This window comes from Podarcis vaucheri (assembly GCF_965113315.1).
Source record: "Podarcis vaucheri genome assembly, chromosome: 11".
In the NCBI taxonomy this organism is placed as follows: Eukaryota; Metazoa; Chordata; class Lepidosauria; order Squamata; family Lacertidae; genus Podarcis; species Podarcis vaucheri.
In genome coordinates this window covers 28,484,087-28,502,132 of record NC_138749.1, presented here as the reverse complement: position 1 = coordinate 28,502,132, position 18,046 = coordinate 28,484,087, and the positions used below count along the sequence as shown (strand labels likewise).

The following is an 18,046-nucleotide window of genomic DNA, read 5'->3' as shown; positions in this document are numbered from 1 at the left end:
TAAAATCTACATGTCTCTTCCTTGGTGATCATCCACAGATTTTGCTCTTTCAACCAGGACACCCCAAAAATAGAAACAATACTTCACAATGCATTTCCCTCATAACTGAACTTCCTGTCTTCTCCCACAAATGAGTTTACTTTTTCTAAAAAGAAATGCAGCACATATTTCTATAGTATTTGTCAGGGGTTCAGAGACAGAGGCAGAGATGAGGGGGGAGACGGAGAGCGATGGGGAAGAATCCCAGGACAGTGAGGAAGAGAATGACAATGACTTGAGGTCTTCCATGAGTCTGTCAAGTGAATCAGAGGATTCCCAAAAGGGGGCGCCCCTAGTCAGGCAAAGGGGGGTCACAGGGGGAACCTGCCAGGAGCAGGGAAGCAGCAGGGAAACCCCGAGTGGGAGTGGGAGATCGGGATCGGCTTCCCAGCAGGAACGAAGTGAAGAGAGAGGAGTTCCCAGTGTGACACACGGAGCGGAGCAGGATGGAGACGGGGGAAGGAGATCAGGGCAGGACGTCCTGCCGGAAGAGGAGGAGAGTAGTACAGGGAGTTGTGTAAGTGTCAAGAGGAAGGTCAGGGGTAGCGAACGCGCGCCAAGTTCAAATGTGGAGGCGCGCGGAAATGGAGAGAGCCCGGAGGAGGAGCCTGGCCCCAAAGCACGAAGGAGGGGGGAACAGGCATCTGAGGGATCCGCTTCAGGAGAGAGCAGGAGGGGAGCAACCCAGGGGGGCAGGAAGACCCTGCGGAAAAGAAAGGACAGGAAGAGGTGGTCTAGCACAAGCCCCTTACACTGGTGTAGGGGCGGGACCGATTTAGAGGGGACTTCGAATGTCTAGCCTAAGAGACGCGGGGCTGCGCGCTCCGGCTGTGGAACTGATAATGAACTGCAATAAACATCCTTGTATATAAGAAGAGCTCGGCGTTGGTCTTTTGTGAGCTGAGACCTGAGGCAGCCCTGACAGTATTAGACTAGAACAATACTTTGCAGTAAAATGTTATGTACTAGGGAATCTGAGCAATCATTTTACTTTTCTCTCCATCACAGTCTTTAAGGGCCAGCTCTCCTATGGGAAACACTGCTCCAAATATGAAACATATAAAATGGTGTGGTGACTTTTTCATTGGCACAAAAGAGTGCACCATTTATGCAGTCTGATCCTATGTGTGTTTAACTTGGAAGCAAATCACACTTTCAAGTCACTTGCCCTGCAGGTAAATATTCCTAGGACTGAAATACAAATACACAATTTTCTTGGTCAGTCACAAATGCTTACAAAGCAAACAAAACCATGTTTGTGTTATGAAAGTTTTGTATAAACCAAGTAATATTATCTCATTTGATGTCCCCTGCAAGATCAGACACAAATAGTTTTTGCTTTAACATATATCCTTATGATTATCATGATTTGGTGTGTGACATCTCCAGCTTTAAATAACCAAAGCAAACATTCAGGAAGTAACATGAAACTTAAATTTATTCTTGTTAGACATCCAAAATTATTGTTATAAACAACAAGATACATTAAGGATCTTTACATTCCTTAGGTTTATAAATAGTCTGCAAATACATGTATATACATTATTTACAGGTTTGTTTGTACAGCTATTTGTCTACATATACAGAATACTGGAGGTAATTTAGAGAAAAATATCAGATTTGTTTGACTTGGCAAAATAAAGTCAGATGAAAAGAAAACGATCTTACATCCATATGAAAACTGTTTCTTGGGAATCAGATACCATAAGATACATTGGTTAATGGCAGTTGCCGTTTTGGCCAAGTAGCTTTTCAAAAATATTGTTGATATATTGGAAATTTCGAGTCAGTCCTTAGAATAGGGGACGGCAACTGATGGCCCATGGTCCTTAACCCAGTTTTGCACAGCCTATATTTCATCTAGCGTGTTGAGACCTCAAACAGGCTTCTGCGGTGTGTTGCCACTTTGTGGCACCTGGAAGCAGTGCATAAAGGGCTGCTTCGAACCTGGCAGGTACCCCACACCACGGAGGCCTCTGCAATAGCACAGAGGTCAACGCTGTTTTCAGAATGCACACCTTGCTGTAAAATACTCCCAAAGCACCTGTTTTTTTAGGCACTCACCCCCAGTCCAATAGTTGCAAACCTTGATTTATTAATGGAACTTTTGGACCAGTTGATAGCAGCTAATAATTTGAAATTACAATTACCATCACCATAAAAAATTGCCAGCATGATCTACTAACAATTGGTGTAGTGGGGCACCATTGCTCACCTGGCTTCCCAGCATAGCAGGTCTCTGGTGCTTTCCAAGAGGGAGAGGGGAGGGGTGAATTGCAGGTAGCTTGGTCCAGTGCAGCATGTGATAGTGGAATCAATATGACATTCCCCCTCCCACGTACTGGGCCAGGCTCCCTGTGCCTCCCCCTCTCTTCTCAGCAAGCCAGTGGCCTGCTGTGTTGGGTAGCTAGAAAAGCAACATTGCCCCACAAGTGCCACCTCTGCTGCTACTAGCCTGATCTAGGGCTTCCCCACGCATGTAGAAATTCCAGTGTATGTACAGTGTATGTGCTTGCTTGCTTACTTACTACAGTGTCAGTATGCATCAGTAAGAAATGGTGGGGTGTCCTTGTTGTTTCAGTGCACTGGGCAGTTTAGTTTGAGCTTTATGCCAGGGCAATATCTCTTTATACCCAACAATGAAAGTTACTAATCTAGGGAAAAATCTAGATTATTTGAGGGTTTGATATTGGATAAATATATAAAAACAAGAAGCTAATGAATCTGCAGGGGCAGACAAAGTAAAGTGAGACAATGTTCATACTACATATTCAGTCTTGGCCTGCAACAGGTTTTCTAACTTGACCTCTTACATGCATTGATTGATACTGTCAATCCGTGTACTGACATTTTGAACGTAGGCATACTATCACAGAAGCTGGTCAAGCTTATCCTTTTCCTGATTAAGACCAAATCTGAAAAAAAATTCTAATTAATGTTCCCAAGTGATCAGTTTAGTTTTTAAACTCTATAGTCATTTAAAAATGGCCAACATACACTGATCATTACTGAAAAAACAAAACAAAATGGCAAATACCTTCTAACTGCTTGTCAGCTTACCTGTCACAAAAGACCGACATTTTAATTTTCTCTCTGTATTTGAACCACATTGGAAATCTATACAAATGCTTAAGTAGCTACTCCACATGCAACAACCAAGTTGAGCTATAACATGATTGCAGCCAAAATCAAAAGCATCTAGCAGAAAATGGTGATGCATTTGCATATTCCAAAGTGGAATCTTAGCTTTTGGTCAACTAACCCTAAAAGACAAGCATTATGCAGCACTTATGGTGACCTCATACGGCATTGTACAATTACTCAACAATTCTGTCTGTGCTTAACTTAGACTTTTACTGGTTCCTTATGTGACTATAGATAGCATTGGTTAAATTAATGTGCTTGTGCCTATTTGCCAATTCACATTTTTACCTCGCTTCATGTACCTACAGAATTAGTGCAAAGATTGTTCAGATTTGATGTCAGCTTCTAATCACACACATAGATATGACAACTAAAACTCTCAGGGTGATAAGCGGTTTGGTGAGCTATTTCCTTCCCCACCTGTAGAAAGTTTGAGAGTTGTCAGCTTACGCGGAGGGTGCTGAGGACTCTTACGAAGGTTATCATCCATCTGCAGAAACAACATAAATAGCAATTCATATATCTAAAGAAGATATCTATAACAAAATCTTCACAAAGATTCAGAAATGTGCTCTACAAAGCAGTTTTCTAGATATGCACTAGTGCAGTCTAACTGAGATCAAGGAGACCAGACCAATGTGAATGTTCAATAGAACTCCTCATGGATGTGATTCATCATTCCTTGATATTTAGCTTTCATACTGCACTTAGCAAGCCTAATTCTCACTTATCCATAAATGTATTTATCATATTGTGTACTACTTGACCTATCATACGTACATAAACAAGAGTCAGGACCCCTTAAATGTTACTGTGGATATGTAGGAGATGCTTTTTTGTAAAGGCGGAGACACAACTGGCATGATGTTTAACTGACTTAATCACATGGGAAGGGTCCAGTGCATGGGTCTTTCTCATAGGAACTGCCTTCCCCTCTTTCAACACAATGCCACTTCCATGGGTGAGACGCACAAAATTGGCCCCCACCTGTATGAGTGGAACATTTAAATGCTACTGAAGCTGCACAGAAGCCACTCATTGAAAAGAAGATCTCACATGACTCTAGGAGAACTCTTCAAAATAACTTCTTCAACACTCCCGGCAAAATCTAGCAAGGATGTTTGTTAAGGTTATCCAGCTTTAGAAAAGGAGTTTAATATGAACACAGATTAAAAGTAAAATTACAGCAATAATGAGTTGCCAGTATTTTCCAATATTATGTGAAGATGGCAACCATCTAAAAAGAGTCCATTAGGCAAGGACTGGTAAGACAGTAGTGGCTGGTGGAGCAGGATGGAAAAGCCCTCCTGACTCTGGTGTCACTGCATTTACTTGAACAGGGCTGGGGTAGCGCAGAGCAGAGGGAGAGTCGAGCCTGTGCAGACGCACAAGTGGAACCAATCCAGCACTCTTTCTGATGCGTCACTCAGAGGAGAAGATGGTGAAATGCAAACAGGGGACACAGAAAGGGCTGAACTACTCAATGCCTTCTTTGCCTCAGTCTTCTCCGATAAAGAAAACAATGCCCGACCTGAAGAATTTGGAGCAAATGATTCAGCAAAGGAAACACAGCCCAGAATAACTAAGGAGATAGTACAAGAATATTTGGCTAGTTTAGATGTATTCAAGTCTCCAGGGCCAGATGAACTGCATCCAAGAGTATTAAAAGAACTGGCAGATGTGATCTCAGAACCACTGGCAGTCATCTTTGAGAATTCCTGGAGAACAGGCGAAGTCCCGGCAGACTGGAGGAGGGCAAATGTTGTCCCTATTTTCAAAAAGGGGAAAAGAGAGGACCCAAATAATTACCGCCCAGTCAGTCTGACATCAATAGCAGGGAAGATTCTGGAGCAGATCATTAAGCAAACAGTCTGTGAGCACCTAGAAAGGAATGCTGTGATCACCAATAGTCAGCATGGATTTCTGAAAAATAAGTCATGTCAGACTAACCTGATCTCGTTTTTTGACAGAATTACAAGCCTGGTAGATGAAGGGAACGCAGTGGATGTAGCCTACCTTGATTTCAGCAAGGCATTTGACAAGGTGCCCCATGATATTCTTGTAAAGAAGCTGGTAAAATGCGGTCTTGACTATGCTACCACTCAGTGGATTTGTAACTGGCTGACTGACCGAACCCAAAGGGTGCTCATCAATGGTTCCTCTTCATCCTGGAGAAGAGTGACTAGTGGGGTGCCACAGGGTTCTGTCTTGGGCCCGGTCTTATTCAACATCTTTATCAACGACTTGGATGATGGACTCAAGGGCATCCTGATCAAATTTGCAGATGACACCAAACTGGGAGGGGTGGCTAACACCCCAGAGGACAGGATCACACTTCAAAACGACCTTGACAGATTAGAGAACTGGGCAAAAATAAACAAGATGAATTTTAACAGGGAGAAATGTAAAGTATTGCACTTGGGCAAAAAAAATGAGAGGCACAAATACAAGATGGGTGACACCTGGCTTGAGAGCAGTACATGTGAAAAGGATCTAGGAGTCTTGGTTGACCACAAACTTGACATGAGCCAACAGTGTGACGCGGCAGCTAAAAAAGCCAATGCAATTCTGGGCTGCATCAATAGGAGTATAGCATCTAGATCAAGGGAAGTAATAGTGCCACTGTATTCTGCTCTGGTCAGACCACACCTGGAGTACTGTGTCCAGTTCTGGGCACCACAATTCAAGAAGGACACTGACAAACTGGAACGTGTCCAGAGGAGGGCAACCAAAATGGTCAAAGGCCTGGAAACGATGCCTTATGAGGAACGGCTAAGGGAGCTGGGCATGTTTAGCCTGGAGAAGAGGAGGTTAAGGGGTGATATGATAGCCATGTTCAAATATATAAAAGGATGTCACATAGAGGAGGGAGAAAGGTTGTTTTCTGCTGCTCCGGAGAAGCGGACACGGAGCAATGGATCCAAACTACAAGAAAGAAGATTCCACCTAAACATTAGGAAGAACTTCCTGACAGTAAGAGCTGTTCGACAGTGGAATTTGCTGCCAAGGAGTGTGGTGGAGTCTCCTACTTTGGAGGTCTTTAAGCAGAGGCTTGACAACCATATGTCAGGAGTGCTCTGATGGTGTTTCCTGCTTGGCAGGGGGTTGGACTCGATGGCCCTTGTGGTCTCTTCCAACTCTATGATTCTATGATTCTATGATTCTATGATACACTTGCTCAGTCCTGACCTCACTGCCACAATGCCACACCCCAGCCCATCCAGGTAAGCTGCAGCAACACCATGCCCCACCACACTAGTTGTTATAGCTGAGAAAAATGCATTCAAGAAAACAAGGCACTTCAGATGCAATTGATGTAGGAATGCAAATGAATTAATTTCTGATGGAAGCAATAGAACTTGTATCAATCAAAACAAAATGCAGCCATATTATTTTAATTTGCAAGATTTTGTCAGATTATTGTAGGTGGTCATATTCAAAAAGCATGTTGTGAACTGATGTGATGAGTGCCAATGTCCTTAAGTATCTTTTGCGCCTGGTAATAGATTCCATGTTCCAACTCTGTACATGAGTGTTGAAATCCAGGGTTCATTCTTGATACTCCTACTGAAGTAAATATAAGTGACTTGTGTACTGCTGTCTAGCTCACTTTTGAAGAAAATGAATTTTCTAAGGTATGCAATATAATATGCATACCCTGAAACAAGTATTTCACAGCATGTAATTGCTAAAATTAATCTGAAGATTACATGACAGTGACTAGGAAGAGGGGCCCTGATTTTAAAGCAAATGGAACCTAATGGGGAGAAATGCAGAATTATCCTTCATCCAATGCTTACCCTGTCTGCAACCCTGCTCCTCAAATGCTTTCCTTCAAGCTAAGCCAAGGGCAACTTCAGCATCACAGCTTGGCAGAGGGAGAAAACACTTGGGTTGACAAGCTATCGGAAAGCTGGACAGGTTTTATTCTCTTCACTCATGTGTCCCTTTTCTGACTTCCATCCTCTCTTTCAATTTGATTAGACACAAATGGCCCAAACACATTGAACTGCCATGGTCATGCCTAATTTGGTCCCTAGTTATCAACAAGAAGAAGATCAGAAAAATACAAAAAGACAGAAACAAAAATGACCTTTTCAATTAAGTTGGATTCTTTGTTTACAAGCTGTGTGAGTTTCTGTAGATTTGCATCAACTGTGTCTTGACCTGCTGGAGTGGCACCTAAATAAGCAATGCACACAGAAACAGAGAGTTAGGAGGGACAGAAACTACATTTAGAAAGCATTTCCTTATTTTCATCAGGGAACAGAACATAAGAAGATGCTGGGTCAGGTCAATTTCCCATCTAGTCCAGCAACCTGTTCTTACACTGGCCAACCAAGTGCCTAGGGGTAAGCCTGAAAAATCAACTTCACCTCCCCACCACAAACCCAATCCTCTGCTACCTCCATTCCACAACAGAGAAAATTTAAAATGGTAAGACTTCCAGAGCCGTGCAGATTCAGTGCAAATGTAGGTATACCTCTTATGAAAATATAACACATGCTGAAAGAGAAGCATATGGCTTACCTGATAAGTTTGATCTGAAGTAACAAATCAGAATGTCATCACAGAAGTGACATAAATTGGGAAGCTGCTTCAAATGATCTTGTAGCTGGGTTTTGGGGAACGGTACTTTATAAAGAGGAGCAAGAAAACCAAACACAAAGGCATCAAGAGTTGTAGGCCTAGGGGTAACAAACATGGGATACGGATATCTCAAACCCTGTAAGTCACTTTCTAAACAGAGAAAAATATCAAGCAAAGTGTTGCTGTTTGAAGACACTCGTATTTATCAAAATAATGTGAGTGCTAATGTGGAATTAAACCCATGATGGAAGATTAAAAATATGTTTGACTCAACATATGGTATAGTCTCTTATTTTCACAGCAGTTTAATAAGATTGTGTTTTGTCATAAAATATCTCCATTAATGGGATAAAAGAGACAGATATTCATGGCATGCCATTTTACTAGACAATGAGCAAGATTCAACTGCCTGCAGGCTGCACATATAATTACAAAACAGCAGCTGCTGTCATGTCCCAAGTCTGTTTAGAGACATTAATGTTGAACACTGTCATAGTTTCAGCTGCTCCCTTGCTACAGATATACAAGAGCTGATAAATGGAATATTTGGTGATCACATGCCATCAACAAAACTCAGATTTGGTTCACAGATTACTCCAACATCTGCATTGGGATAGATTTTTATTTATTTTTTGCTTATTTGGAGCATTTGTACCCCATTCTTCTGCCAAATAGTTCCATGCTGTTCCAGCAACATTTTGATGCAAAAACTACACAGGCAGGTCAAATCACATAATTATTTCCTGTGCCAGCATTACTGACTGAGCCTCACTTGAAGTGGCTTCCATGACCACCACTGTGGTAATTTTTAAAAAAGTATATAAGACGAGTTCTTAGAAGGAAAACAGTGTTTGGCATGAAAGGTCAGAATCGCAACAACAACTGAGGTGATTGACTCCTCTCTTCTGTCTGAAGTGCAGGTGGTACACAGACTGACACAATTCGAAAATTGGCATCCTGTGGAACAGGAAGGTTTGCTGCAGTACAGTATATCCAATGAGGATAAGACTCCCCCCAAAACAATGTGCCAATGTGCTCTTAGAAATAAAAATCTGTAAATAGGGCAGCCATGGTCTGGTTTTCATTGTCCAAGTTTTTTATAAAAAAACCAACAGTCACCAACTGTGCAGGGAACAGATCAAATGGAACGAAGACATACCATGTATAGGGAAGTTAAGTTAGGTTGTTCAGCTGCAACCTATCTATTCCTCTGTAGGGTCAAGCTGCAAAAAGTCCTGATTCTTCAAGGCTGCAACAGTGGCAAGCTTTGCACAGGACTGATTGGCTGGCACCTGCGAATCTGCCACTATACCACCCGCAACATGGGGGGAGGGAATGCACTTCAAACGGATTTTTAAAAAAAAATAAATAAAGCAACAAATGATAAATAGACAAACAAACAGGGATGTGCTTTTAATTAAAAAGAAAAGAGAACAGAAATCACACTGCCTGCCTGAGGCACAAGGGAAGACTGATGGCTGATGGCTGAGCCAGCAATCAATTCCCTAGCATGCAAATGTGTCATTTCACTTGCAAAGCCAGAAGCAAGCCAAGTTCACTGCTGGTGAGCTCTTGCTCATATTTTTATTTGCCTCTAGTACATTTAATTGGTCACCCTGTGGTTTGACAAGCACTAGAAGAATGACATCTGATTTTAAAACTTGAATACATACCAAAAATCTATGTTTTGTTCACAAGGGAAAAGAAAACCGGAAAGCATACACAAGTATTTTGGCATTAATAGTACCACACCACATATGTTGCAAACACTGTAAACATTCTGTACTCACATGTTTCCAAAGAAAAATGGAGACGTCCCCAGTCTGTTTGATAGAAGATTCAGGCATTCCTTGGCATCTCTGTAGATCTAAAACAAACAAACGCCGCAAAGCCAAAAGTTATTGTTCCAGTTTGCGAACGTTTTTTTGAAACCCGAATGTCCGGTGGGGCTTCTGCAGCTTCTGATTGGCTGCAGGAGCTTCCTACAGCCAATCAGAGGCCACAATTTGGTTTCTGGACGTTTTGGAAGTCGAACGGATTCCATATGACTTCCAAGGTACAACTGTAATTTCAATGGGAGTACTCTGAGTAAAATGTAGTGGCTACAACCCAATATTTGAGAAATTGTTATGTGTCCTTGGCCACACATATACATAACCTGCCTGTGGCCACTCCTTTGTATGCTGGCTTATTTTTTTACTTGTTTGCAAGAGTGTCTCCCTCCAAACATCAGCATGTTCGCTATGTGACCATGTTATTCCTGTACCCTGCTGGAATATGAGGGTCTTATGCTTGCTATCCATGCCTTGATCATCTTGTGGATTAGTTACTGCAATCTGCAATATGTGAGCTTGTCTTTGAAAACTGTTCAAAAGCTTCAGCTAGTAACAAAATGTCTTCCTTCCTTCCTTCCTTCCTTCCTTCCTTCCTTTCCTTATTATGCCACCCTTCATCGGTTAAGATCCAGAGTAGTTTACAAAATACAATTAAAACAATGTATTCAATTTTTTTAAAAAAACTTCATTATAACATAAAACTAATATTCAATCCATCAGAGCACTACAGCTGAAGAGGGCAGAATCAGTCCACCTGGCATAAAACACACCAGTCCCTCCCCAAAACATGAGTGAAGAGATGCCAGGCAGAAAGAATGTAAAACACTAGTTCTTTCCATCTGCATGGGTTGACAAATTTGTTAACCAGAACAATAACATAAGGCATGGAAAATTTCAGGTGGCCACTAAAATGAAGTAGAATCAGGAAAGCCCTCTCCCGAACCTTCTTTTGAATCACTGGTTGATCAAGGAAGTTGTTGGACCAGTAAACTTCACTGATCCTTCCAACATTACCTTGAAGAAATCTATTGTCTCAATAAGTATTAAAACAAGCACCATCATATCTAGCGCCCAATTCTAGTACATCTGCATCGATTATAGGCCTAAATTACTCATAAAGCAAAATATACCTGTGCTTCCACTTCAGTGAGACTGTAGAGCGGAGGCCCTCCCTTTGTCAGCAAGATCCTATTAAGGGCTTCCCCAGACATCTTTCTAGGCAGATACCAACTCAATGGAAATGGGATCCTTGAAGCAAACCATGGTTTTGTCACATTGTAGTAGTTATCAGCTTCAACCCAGAAAGTGTGCAGCTATATCATGATAACAAAGAATGTTAACATTCGATAATGAACATCAGCCTCCCTGTTACTATAAAAACCAAACCTGTTTTTGTTTACCAATAGATTTTGGGGGATCTAACAAGCCTGTCTCAGTGTTCAAGAACCAAGTTATTTTCTCAGCAGAGTGGAAATAAAGTTAAGACTATTACAGATATGCAAACACATTTTTAATAATTAATTAATAATACGAATAGGACAGATCTCAATAAGAGTGCATGTCTCTACACTTTTACATGAAAATAAGTCCCAATGAACTCAATGGGGCCTTCTGAGTAGACATGAATAGGGCTGCACTATAGAGGTAATTAGAAAAGTCAAAGTATACCAAGCATATTATATTTAAAGAAGCAATTTATATTCAATTTAAATTATTCCTACCATGTCAGCAGTGTTTCAGAACAGTGAAAAGTAGCTAGTTTAAATAGCACACATACTTGCTATGAGTTGCAAGTCTCCTCTATCCATTACCTGAACTTCTGTGACATTACTGGCCTAGTCTTTACATATAGCAGACTGAAAACTTCGCATAAAAACCTAGCACATTATGGATAAGTCAAGGTCTAAGAAAGTCTGTGGCTGTTCTTCTCCTGCCATTTTGTATCTAGTGCAAGATCTACCCAGAAATGGTAATGAGCTATTGTATACTGCATCTGCTCGATTAGATTAACTTTGTTTTCAGGTTGTTGTGCTTTTTATATGAGCAACAGAAGCCTATCACATACAACTTTCATTAAAACCACACTAGAACTCATCTTATCTATTTCTAGTTTTCTTTGTGGAAAGAATTTCTGTATAGGAAAAATTTAGTTATGTAAGTCTTCATCTACAGAGTGAAGAAATAAAACCCAGACAGATGTTTACCACCGTGTCTACTGTTTGTGATAACAAAGCCACAGAGCAGGGGTGGGGAATCTGTGGCCTTCCTGATGATGTTGCACTCCAACTCCTCTCAGTCCCAGCCAGCATAGCCAATAGTCAGGGATGATGGGACCATAGGCGCCGACTCCATGGGGCCTGAGGGGGCTCGAGCCCCCTCAAAAAAATTTTTGGGGGGGCTCAGCCCCCCCAATAATCTCGGGCGCCCTTCCAGCAGAGCGCCGCCGCCGCCCCCCGCCTCCTCCCCACCTGCGCCCTCGCCAGCCAGCCAGCCAGCCGCGCGCCCTAGTCGGAGAGCCCCGGCCGTCCCCCGCAAGATTAGGGAATCCCCGGGGGCGGGGGCTCCTGCATCGTTGCTTCGCAGCACCACCGCCACGGCCAAGGCACTGCCGGGGGGAATTTCCTTCCTCCTGGCGGTTTCAGCGGTTTAGGGCCGGAGCGGAGGGGGCTCACCCTCTCTTCTCCGGCTAGCCCCACGTTTCCCGCATATCAGCTGTTCCGGAGCTGATTAATAGGCGCAGCACGCTCTCCCCTATTTGCTCACGAGGGGGCGGCGCCACTTTATTTGCATATTCATGAGCTTATTTGCATATTCATGAGCTTATTTACATTTCACGAGCTTTCCCGGGCCCCCCCAATATTTTTTATAAGTCCGCGTCCCTGGATGGGACTGGGAGTCCAACAATGTCTGGAAGGCCCACACAGCTGTCCAAACTCTTGCTTTCAGATTACTGAACTAACCCTATTGTCACTGAGCTCTTTAATATGAATGCTGATTTTAAAGATATCTGATTTTAATGGTGATTACTGACTCCTAAGACATCTCATGGGAACACACAAGAAGTTCAGGACACATTAATTTCAATGAGCTGAATAAGCATGTTATTGACTTTGGTGGGTGGCACTGCAAAACTTTGGTCACAAACAACAACTGTATCTTACCACAGCAGGAAGTAATTTTTCTTCGAGTAGTGCAATGTACGCCAGTGTGTCTGCTCCTTCTTTTGTAGACAACTCATAATCAGCATTATATTTCTGCCAGTGAAAAAGGCAATACATTAATGCAGCAAGCAGTCATATGAAACTTTCCAAAGAGAAAATGAAGCCAACAATTGAAGGTTCCTGTAAAAAGTGAATTATATATTGTTTCAAAAAACAGAAAAGCAATAAACAATAAAATTAAACTCTTAACTTTTCCTCCAAGTTAATGGTTTCAATGTTTAACAATAGTGTTGACTGCTGAAGTTACAGAGGCACTTAATTCTAAGATCAATCTGCATGAAGTCAAACTAATGGGGATATTTTAACAAAATCAACTTGCACTTTAGTTAAGGTGTGCATGACCTTTATATTTAAACTGCTTTTAGTCATGGTGAATCCTGAAAAATGGAATTTAAGAATGCATCTATATTCCCCTAAAATATAAAATTTACTTGTGCTCCTGTTTGGCTCTTTTATTGTACAAACAGAATCTGAAAGAGTTGGGAATTTATGAGCTACAATCCTGATCTCCTAGTGAACATATAGACAAGAGATCTTGTGGAATAGCACTCTGTAGGATCCAAGGAGAACCATTTCCTCCCTGTCCCTGATGTTGGAGCATCAGTCAAGATGCAGCAATGCCTGAAAGCTCTATCAGCCAAGCATTTCACCTTACATAGAAGCCTTTCTGTGCATTGCATAGGGCGCTCCATAGGACAATCCAGCAGTCAGTTTATCTCCTGATCTTGCCTATGCAGGGTGCTGCCAACAGAAGCTGAAATTTTGCCATATTCAGGGCGACAGGACAAGTAGCCTGTGGGATTGTTTTGTAAAAAGCATTAGCTCCCGCCTGGCTATGATAGAGGGTATGGGCACTGCTGTGGCTTGTGTGGCACAGCAAAGTTCTGCTTCGCTGAGGTGGGGATCCACTTTACAGGTTGATTTCCATGCACTCACATATGCTAGAAGAGAATGATTGCAGTGAGTTTTATTTATTATTTTATTTCACACTATTTATATACTGCTCGATTGTAAAAAAACAAACAAACCCTCAAAGAGTTCAAGTAGTATTGAGTCTGGCTGGCGGAGTCAATTGACTATAGATTTCTTGGGACACATTTTGTTTGTTCTCATACCTTAACAGGAGAGGGAGAGGTGGCAGTCAAACCCTAGCAAAGGTGTCCTCTCTCCAGAATGTTCCTTAGTCTTTGGAAACAGTTTTAAGAATTCTGCCTCAATATCCTGATTTTTCAGCTGTCATTTCCTTGATTTTCCAGTCTTCAATGAAACTTCCAGGCTAGCCAGCAACTGAATTTCTAATGTTAAAATTAAGGAAGGGAAAAAAATTCCTTAATCAAGTGAAAGACACATTTTATTCCCTTTTTGTAAATAAAGAAGCAAACAAAAGCACAAGTAATTTGCTTTCAAATCTCACAAAGCTTTTGAAATGAAAGTTAGAGATAGCTAATCTTTAAAGATTTAACTTACCAGATATGAGATACTATTTATGGAAACTCACCTGCTTTCTTAAGAAGTTTAGTATTTTTGCTGGCTGAGAAATAACGGTGTCATTCAATATCAGTACTGGTACGCTCCCTAAAAATAAATGATCAATCAAGATAATGCAATCAAAACAACCCTATTAGTGCTAACATAACAGGTGGTTAAATTTGCTCATGTAAGAATTCTGATCAGCTCAATACCAAGGATTGCTGCATATAGAATCATAGAATCATAGAGTTGGAAGAGACCACAAGGGCCATCGAGTCCAACCCCCTGCCAAGCTTTCACTTTTGCCACTCATTTTTTTTAATTGCCTTATTTTGTAGCTTCAACATAAGAAGGCTAGGGGTGATCCTTCATCCTGCTGACATAGATCAGATGACGCTAAGCAATGTTACTTCATCATCCAGAATCATTCTGCTACACCCACATTTGATTCATAAAAGGCCTTTCACAATGCAACTGCACCCCCTTAAGTTGTTCCCTGTTCAAACATCCTAGGTCTTTCACTGCACTAGTGCAACAAATAGCTTGGAATGTAATGCTCACTTTGAACTGACTTTCATCTGATATGATCCACTCTTGGCTTTGCACAACAGAAGGAAAGACTGGGTTCTAAGCCAGGGCTGAGGATCTTCCTATTTGTACATAGTTATGTATGTATGTAACCCAGAATTGCTATGCAGGGAGGTAGGGCTGCTGCATCCCCAGATGGTGTGACTGTGGGGCAGGGTTGGTTTGGGAACACTGGCAGGAGCACTGGACTGGAACAGTCACTGTGCCCACACCACCCTGGCCACTGTCCCTTTTCCATCCCAGTACATAGCAGTGAAGCCAGATCTGTGGCACCACCCATTCCCAGTAGCTGCTTCTGATGTAACCTAAAATGCAAATATATACACGTAAAATGTTAAAGCAATACCTCTTGGTGCTCTCCACAAATGATCTATAACATTCACTTTCAATGGTGCACCACAAAACCTGGCATAAGCCTGCAATGAAAGTTACAAAATAATTAAACTCAATGTTTTATTCTTCAGAATTTTGACAACCTAAATGTTTGGTAAAGAAGCTACTTATTTGATTTATAACCTGACTCATCTCAAAAGCTCAGGGTGCAGTCATATTATGCCACTACCATAATCAACATTAAATGTAACACTCAACTGTCAAAATTAATGGACAATTTACTACGGACTTCAATGGGATGTCAGTTGGCTATGGGGCCAAGAGGAGCGAAGACAGTGGAAAAAAATTGTGGCTCTCCTGGGCTTGTTGGATTTCAACTTATGTTATCTATGATGAATAGGCAATGTTGGCTGGGGCTGAAGGGAACTGGAATCCAACAACATCTTGAAGGTCACAGGTTTCTCAGCATGAATTATGGGAAAGCATTACTAGTTTTAAAATACACTGACCTAGTTCCACCCAAGGAAATCCTTTCCACCCCCCGCAGCTCATGGGTAAGGTTGTTGTTGTTTAGTCGTTTCCGACTCTTTGTGACCCCATGGACCAGAGCACGCCAGGCTCTGTACATGCAGCTATTTATCTGTAAAACTCTCTTTGTTTTAGCTGGATGTGACCACTAGCTGTTACATTCCACTACATGCACACAAATAGAGCTGGAATTGGGCTAAGATCAACCTATATTGTTAATATATGCCATAAGCCCAAGTTCACACTTCATACTCAGCAAAACTGATTTCACTCTAGGTAGTGTGACGGCAGAAGGACCCAGTGAGGTGCAAATACAGTGATACCTCAGGTTAAGTACTTAATTCGTTCCGGAGGTCTGTACTTAACCTGAAACTGTTCTTAACCTGAAGCACCACTTTAGCTAATGGGGCCACCTGCTGCTGCTGTGCCGCCGGAGCTTGATTTCTGTTCTCATACTGAAGCAAAGTTCTTAACCTGAAGCACTATTTCTGGGTTAGCGAAGTCTGTAACCTGAAGCGTATGTAACCTGAAGTGTATGTAACCTGAGGTACTGTACTACTGTACTTAGTACTACATGCAAACTGAGCCATTGCATATTTTTTTTAAGACGTACAGTTTAGAAAACTTTAAAGCAATCGGAGATATCCATGGACCATTCTCAAACTACCATTTTTAATACATATCAGCTTGCTTTCTCTTTTAAAAAGATGTGGATGAAGATTAAGTCTGTGACAATATGCACAAGTGACTAGTTAACATCTCAGTAGTCACAAATGCTGAACTTTACTTTTTAAAACACATATGCCTATCTTGAAGTGTTGCTGTAAGAGTGGACTCTGAAAGGAGACGCAGCCTATATTCATTTTCTATTCATCCTACTCTTGAAGATATGTGAAACCCAAGTGCTTAAAGAAAGATTTTAAGGATTTAAATGAAATTGTCCTTTTAGACAATAAAGGTTTTCTGATGGCACCTTTCTGCATTATGTTTTTGGTGCTTGATTGCACACTGTAGTGCGTCCTACTTTCAAATTCCAGAGACAGCTGCCTTCCAGCACAATCCTATGCATTTTCACTCAGAAGTTAAGCCTCACTCTGCCCAATGGGGTGACTCGCGGGTAAATGCGCAACACTGCTGCAGCCACAGTCCGCTACAGAAAGCCCATACACCTCCAGGATTAATTTTTTTTACTGTGACATTAACTTTCGTGTGCTAGCACCCACACCATATCGGATCCACCCCATGAAGTGGGCGCTCTGATCCACAACATTTCATACCACAGTTAAGTGCCGGATATTGCTTATTTCCAGAATGTATACAACACTTTTGAAGGGCTCTTTAAAAAGCAGGATGGAGACTCCTTTGGATATTAAAATAAAAATGCATATATATATAGTTTCCCCCTTCAACACTGGAAATGTCTGAGGCTTTCCTCCCTAGGTGCAATCCATTGTGGCGGCTCCTCACAAGCATCTCTCCGTCGTCCCCCGTCCCCTCACACCCGAATCTGGGCCTTCCCCCGCCCGCGCAAACCCGTCAAACCCGCCGTTACCATGACAACGAGGCACTCCGCGTGCACGGACGGCAACCCCCAATCACCGCCCCAGCAGCTCAGCTCCATGGCGGGCGCCATATTGGACGCGGCAAACCCTTTGCCCTCACGAAGCTCCGCCCACGGCCCCGCCCTTCCCCACCTCGCGGAGTGTCCGCCCTTCGGCATGGGCGGGGCGAAGAAGAGGCCCGAGCGGGATGCTCCGCCCTTTTTACGTTTTCTACGTGTTCCAGCGGCTACACCGAGCGCCTCTCGCTGACTGCGCGGCCTCGGGGCTAGAGCAGCTGCGCATATACCCAGCCCTACAACGGCTTTGATATACTTTCTTGTGGTGGTTGTGGGGCAAAGGTTCGAGAGTGCAGCTACAGTACTCATATTTATTTATAATTTATTAGGGCAAAGCATTGGCGTTGAAAAACGAAGGTTTGGTAGTGCAAAACCAAAACCCGAAAAAGCCTACCTTCATGAACTTCCTAGCTATTGTTTGACCAAAGGGTTAATTTCAGATTAAATAAATAAAAATAGCTGCCTTCTTACTTGCTCCATTAATGGATCCGCACCTTGCCTTACAAATCCGTTGCAAGCAGAAAAACGCAGCATAATCCCGACAAAGACAAATTTGGAATCCTAACCTTGTTTATTCAAAACTAAACCTTGATCTCAGCGGGGCTTATTCTCAAATAGTTATGCAAAATTGTTATGCTACCTACACCTGACGTTAAAAAAAAAAGCACATTACAACTATT

The 18,046-nt window shown here is 42.2% G+C and overlaps 1 protein-coding gene across 1 annotated transcript; it reads right to left on the bottom strand.

Moving 5' to 3' along the window:
• Positions 1–1,459: 1,459 nt before the first annotated feature.
• MTX3 (metaxin 3) lies at positions 1,460–17,445 on the bottom strand. Its single transcript, XM_082191766.1, has 9 exons — positions 17,301–17,445; positions 15,234–15,303; positions 14,328–14,404; positions 12,770–12,862; positions 10,739–10,921; positions 9,564–9,640; positions 7,714–7,871; positions 7,277–7,365; positions 1,460–3,673 (listed from the first exon to the last, which is right to left on the bottom strand). The coding sequence occupies exons 1-9, from the start codon at positions 17,379–17,381 to the stop codon at positions 3,563–3,565; spliced, it is 939 nt and encodes a 312-aa protein (XP_082047892.1). The 5' UTR covers positions 17,382–17,445; the 3' UTR covers positions 1,460–3,562.
• Between the last annotated feature and the right edge of the window lie 601 nt (positions 17,446–18,046).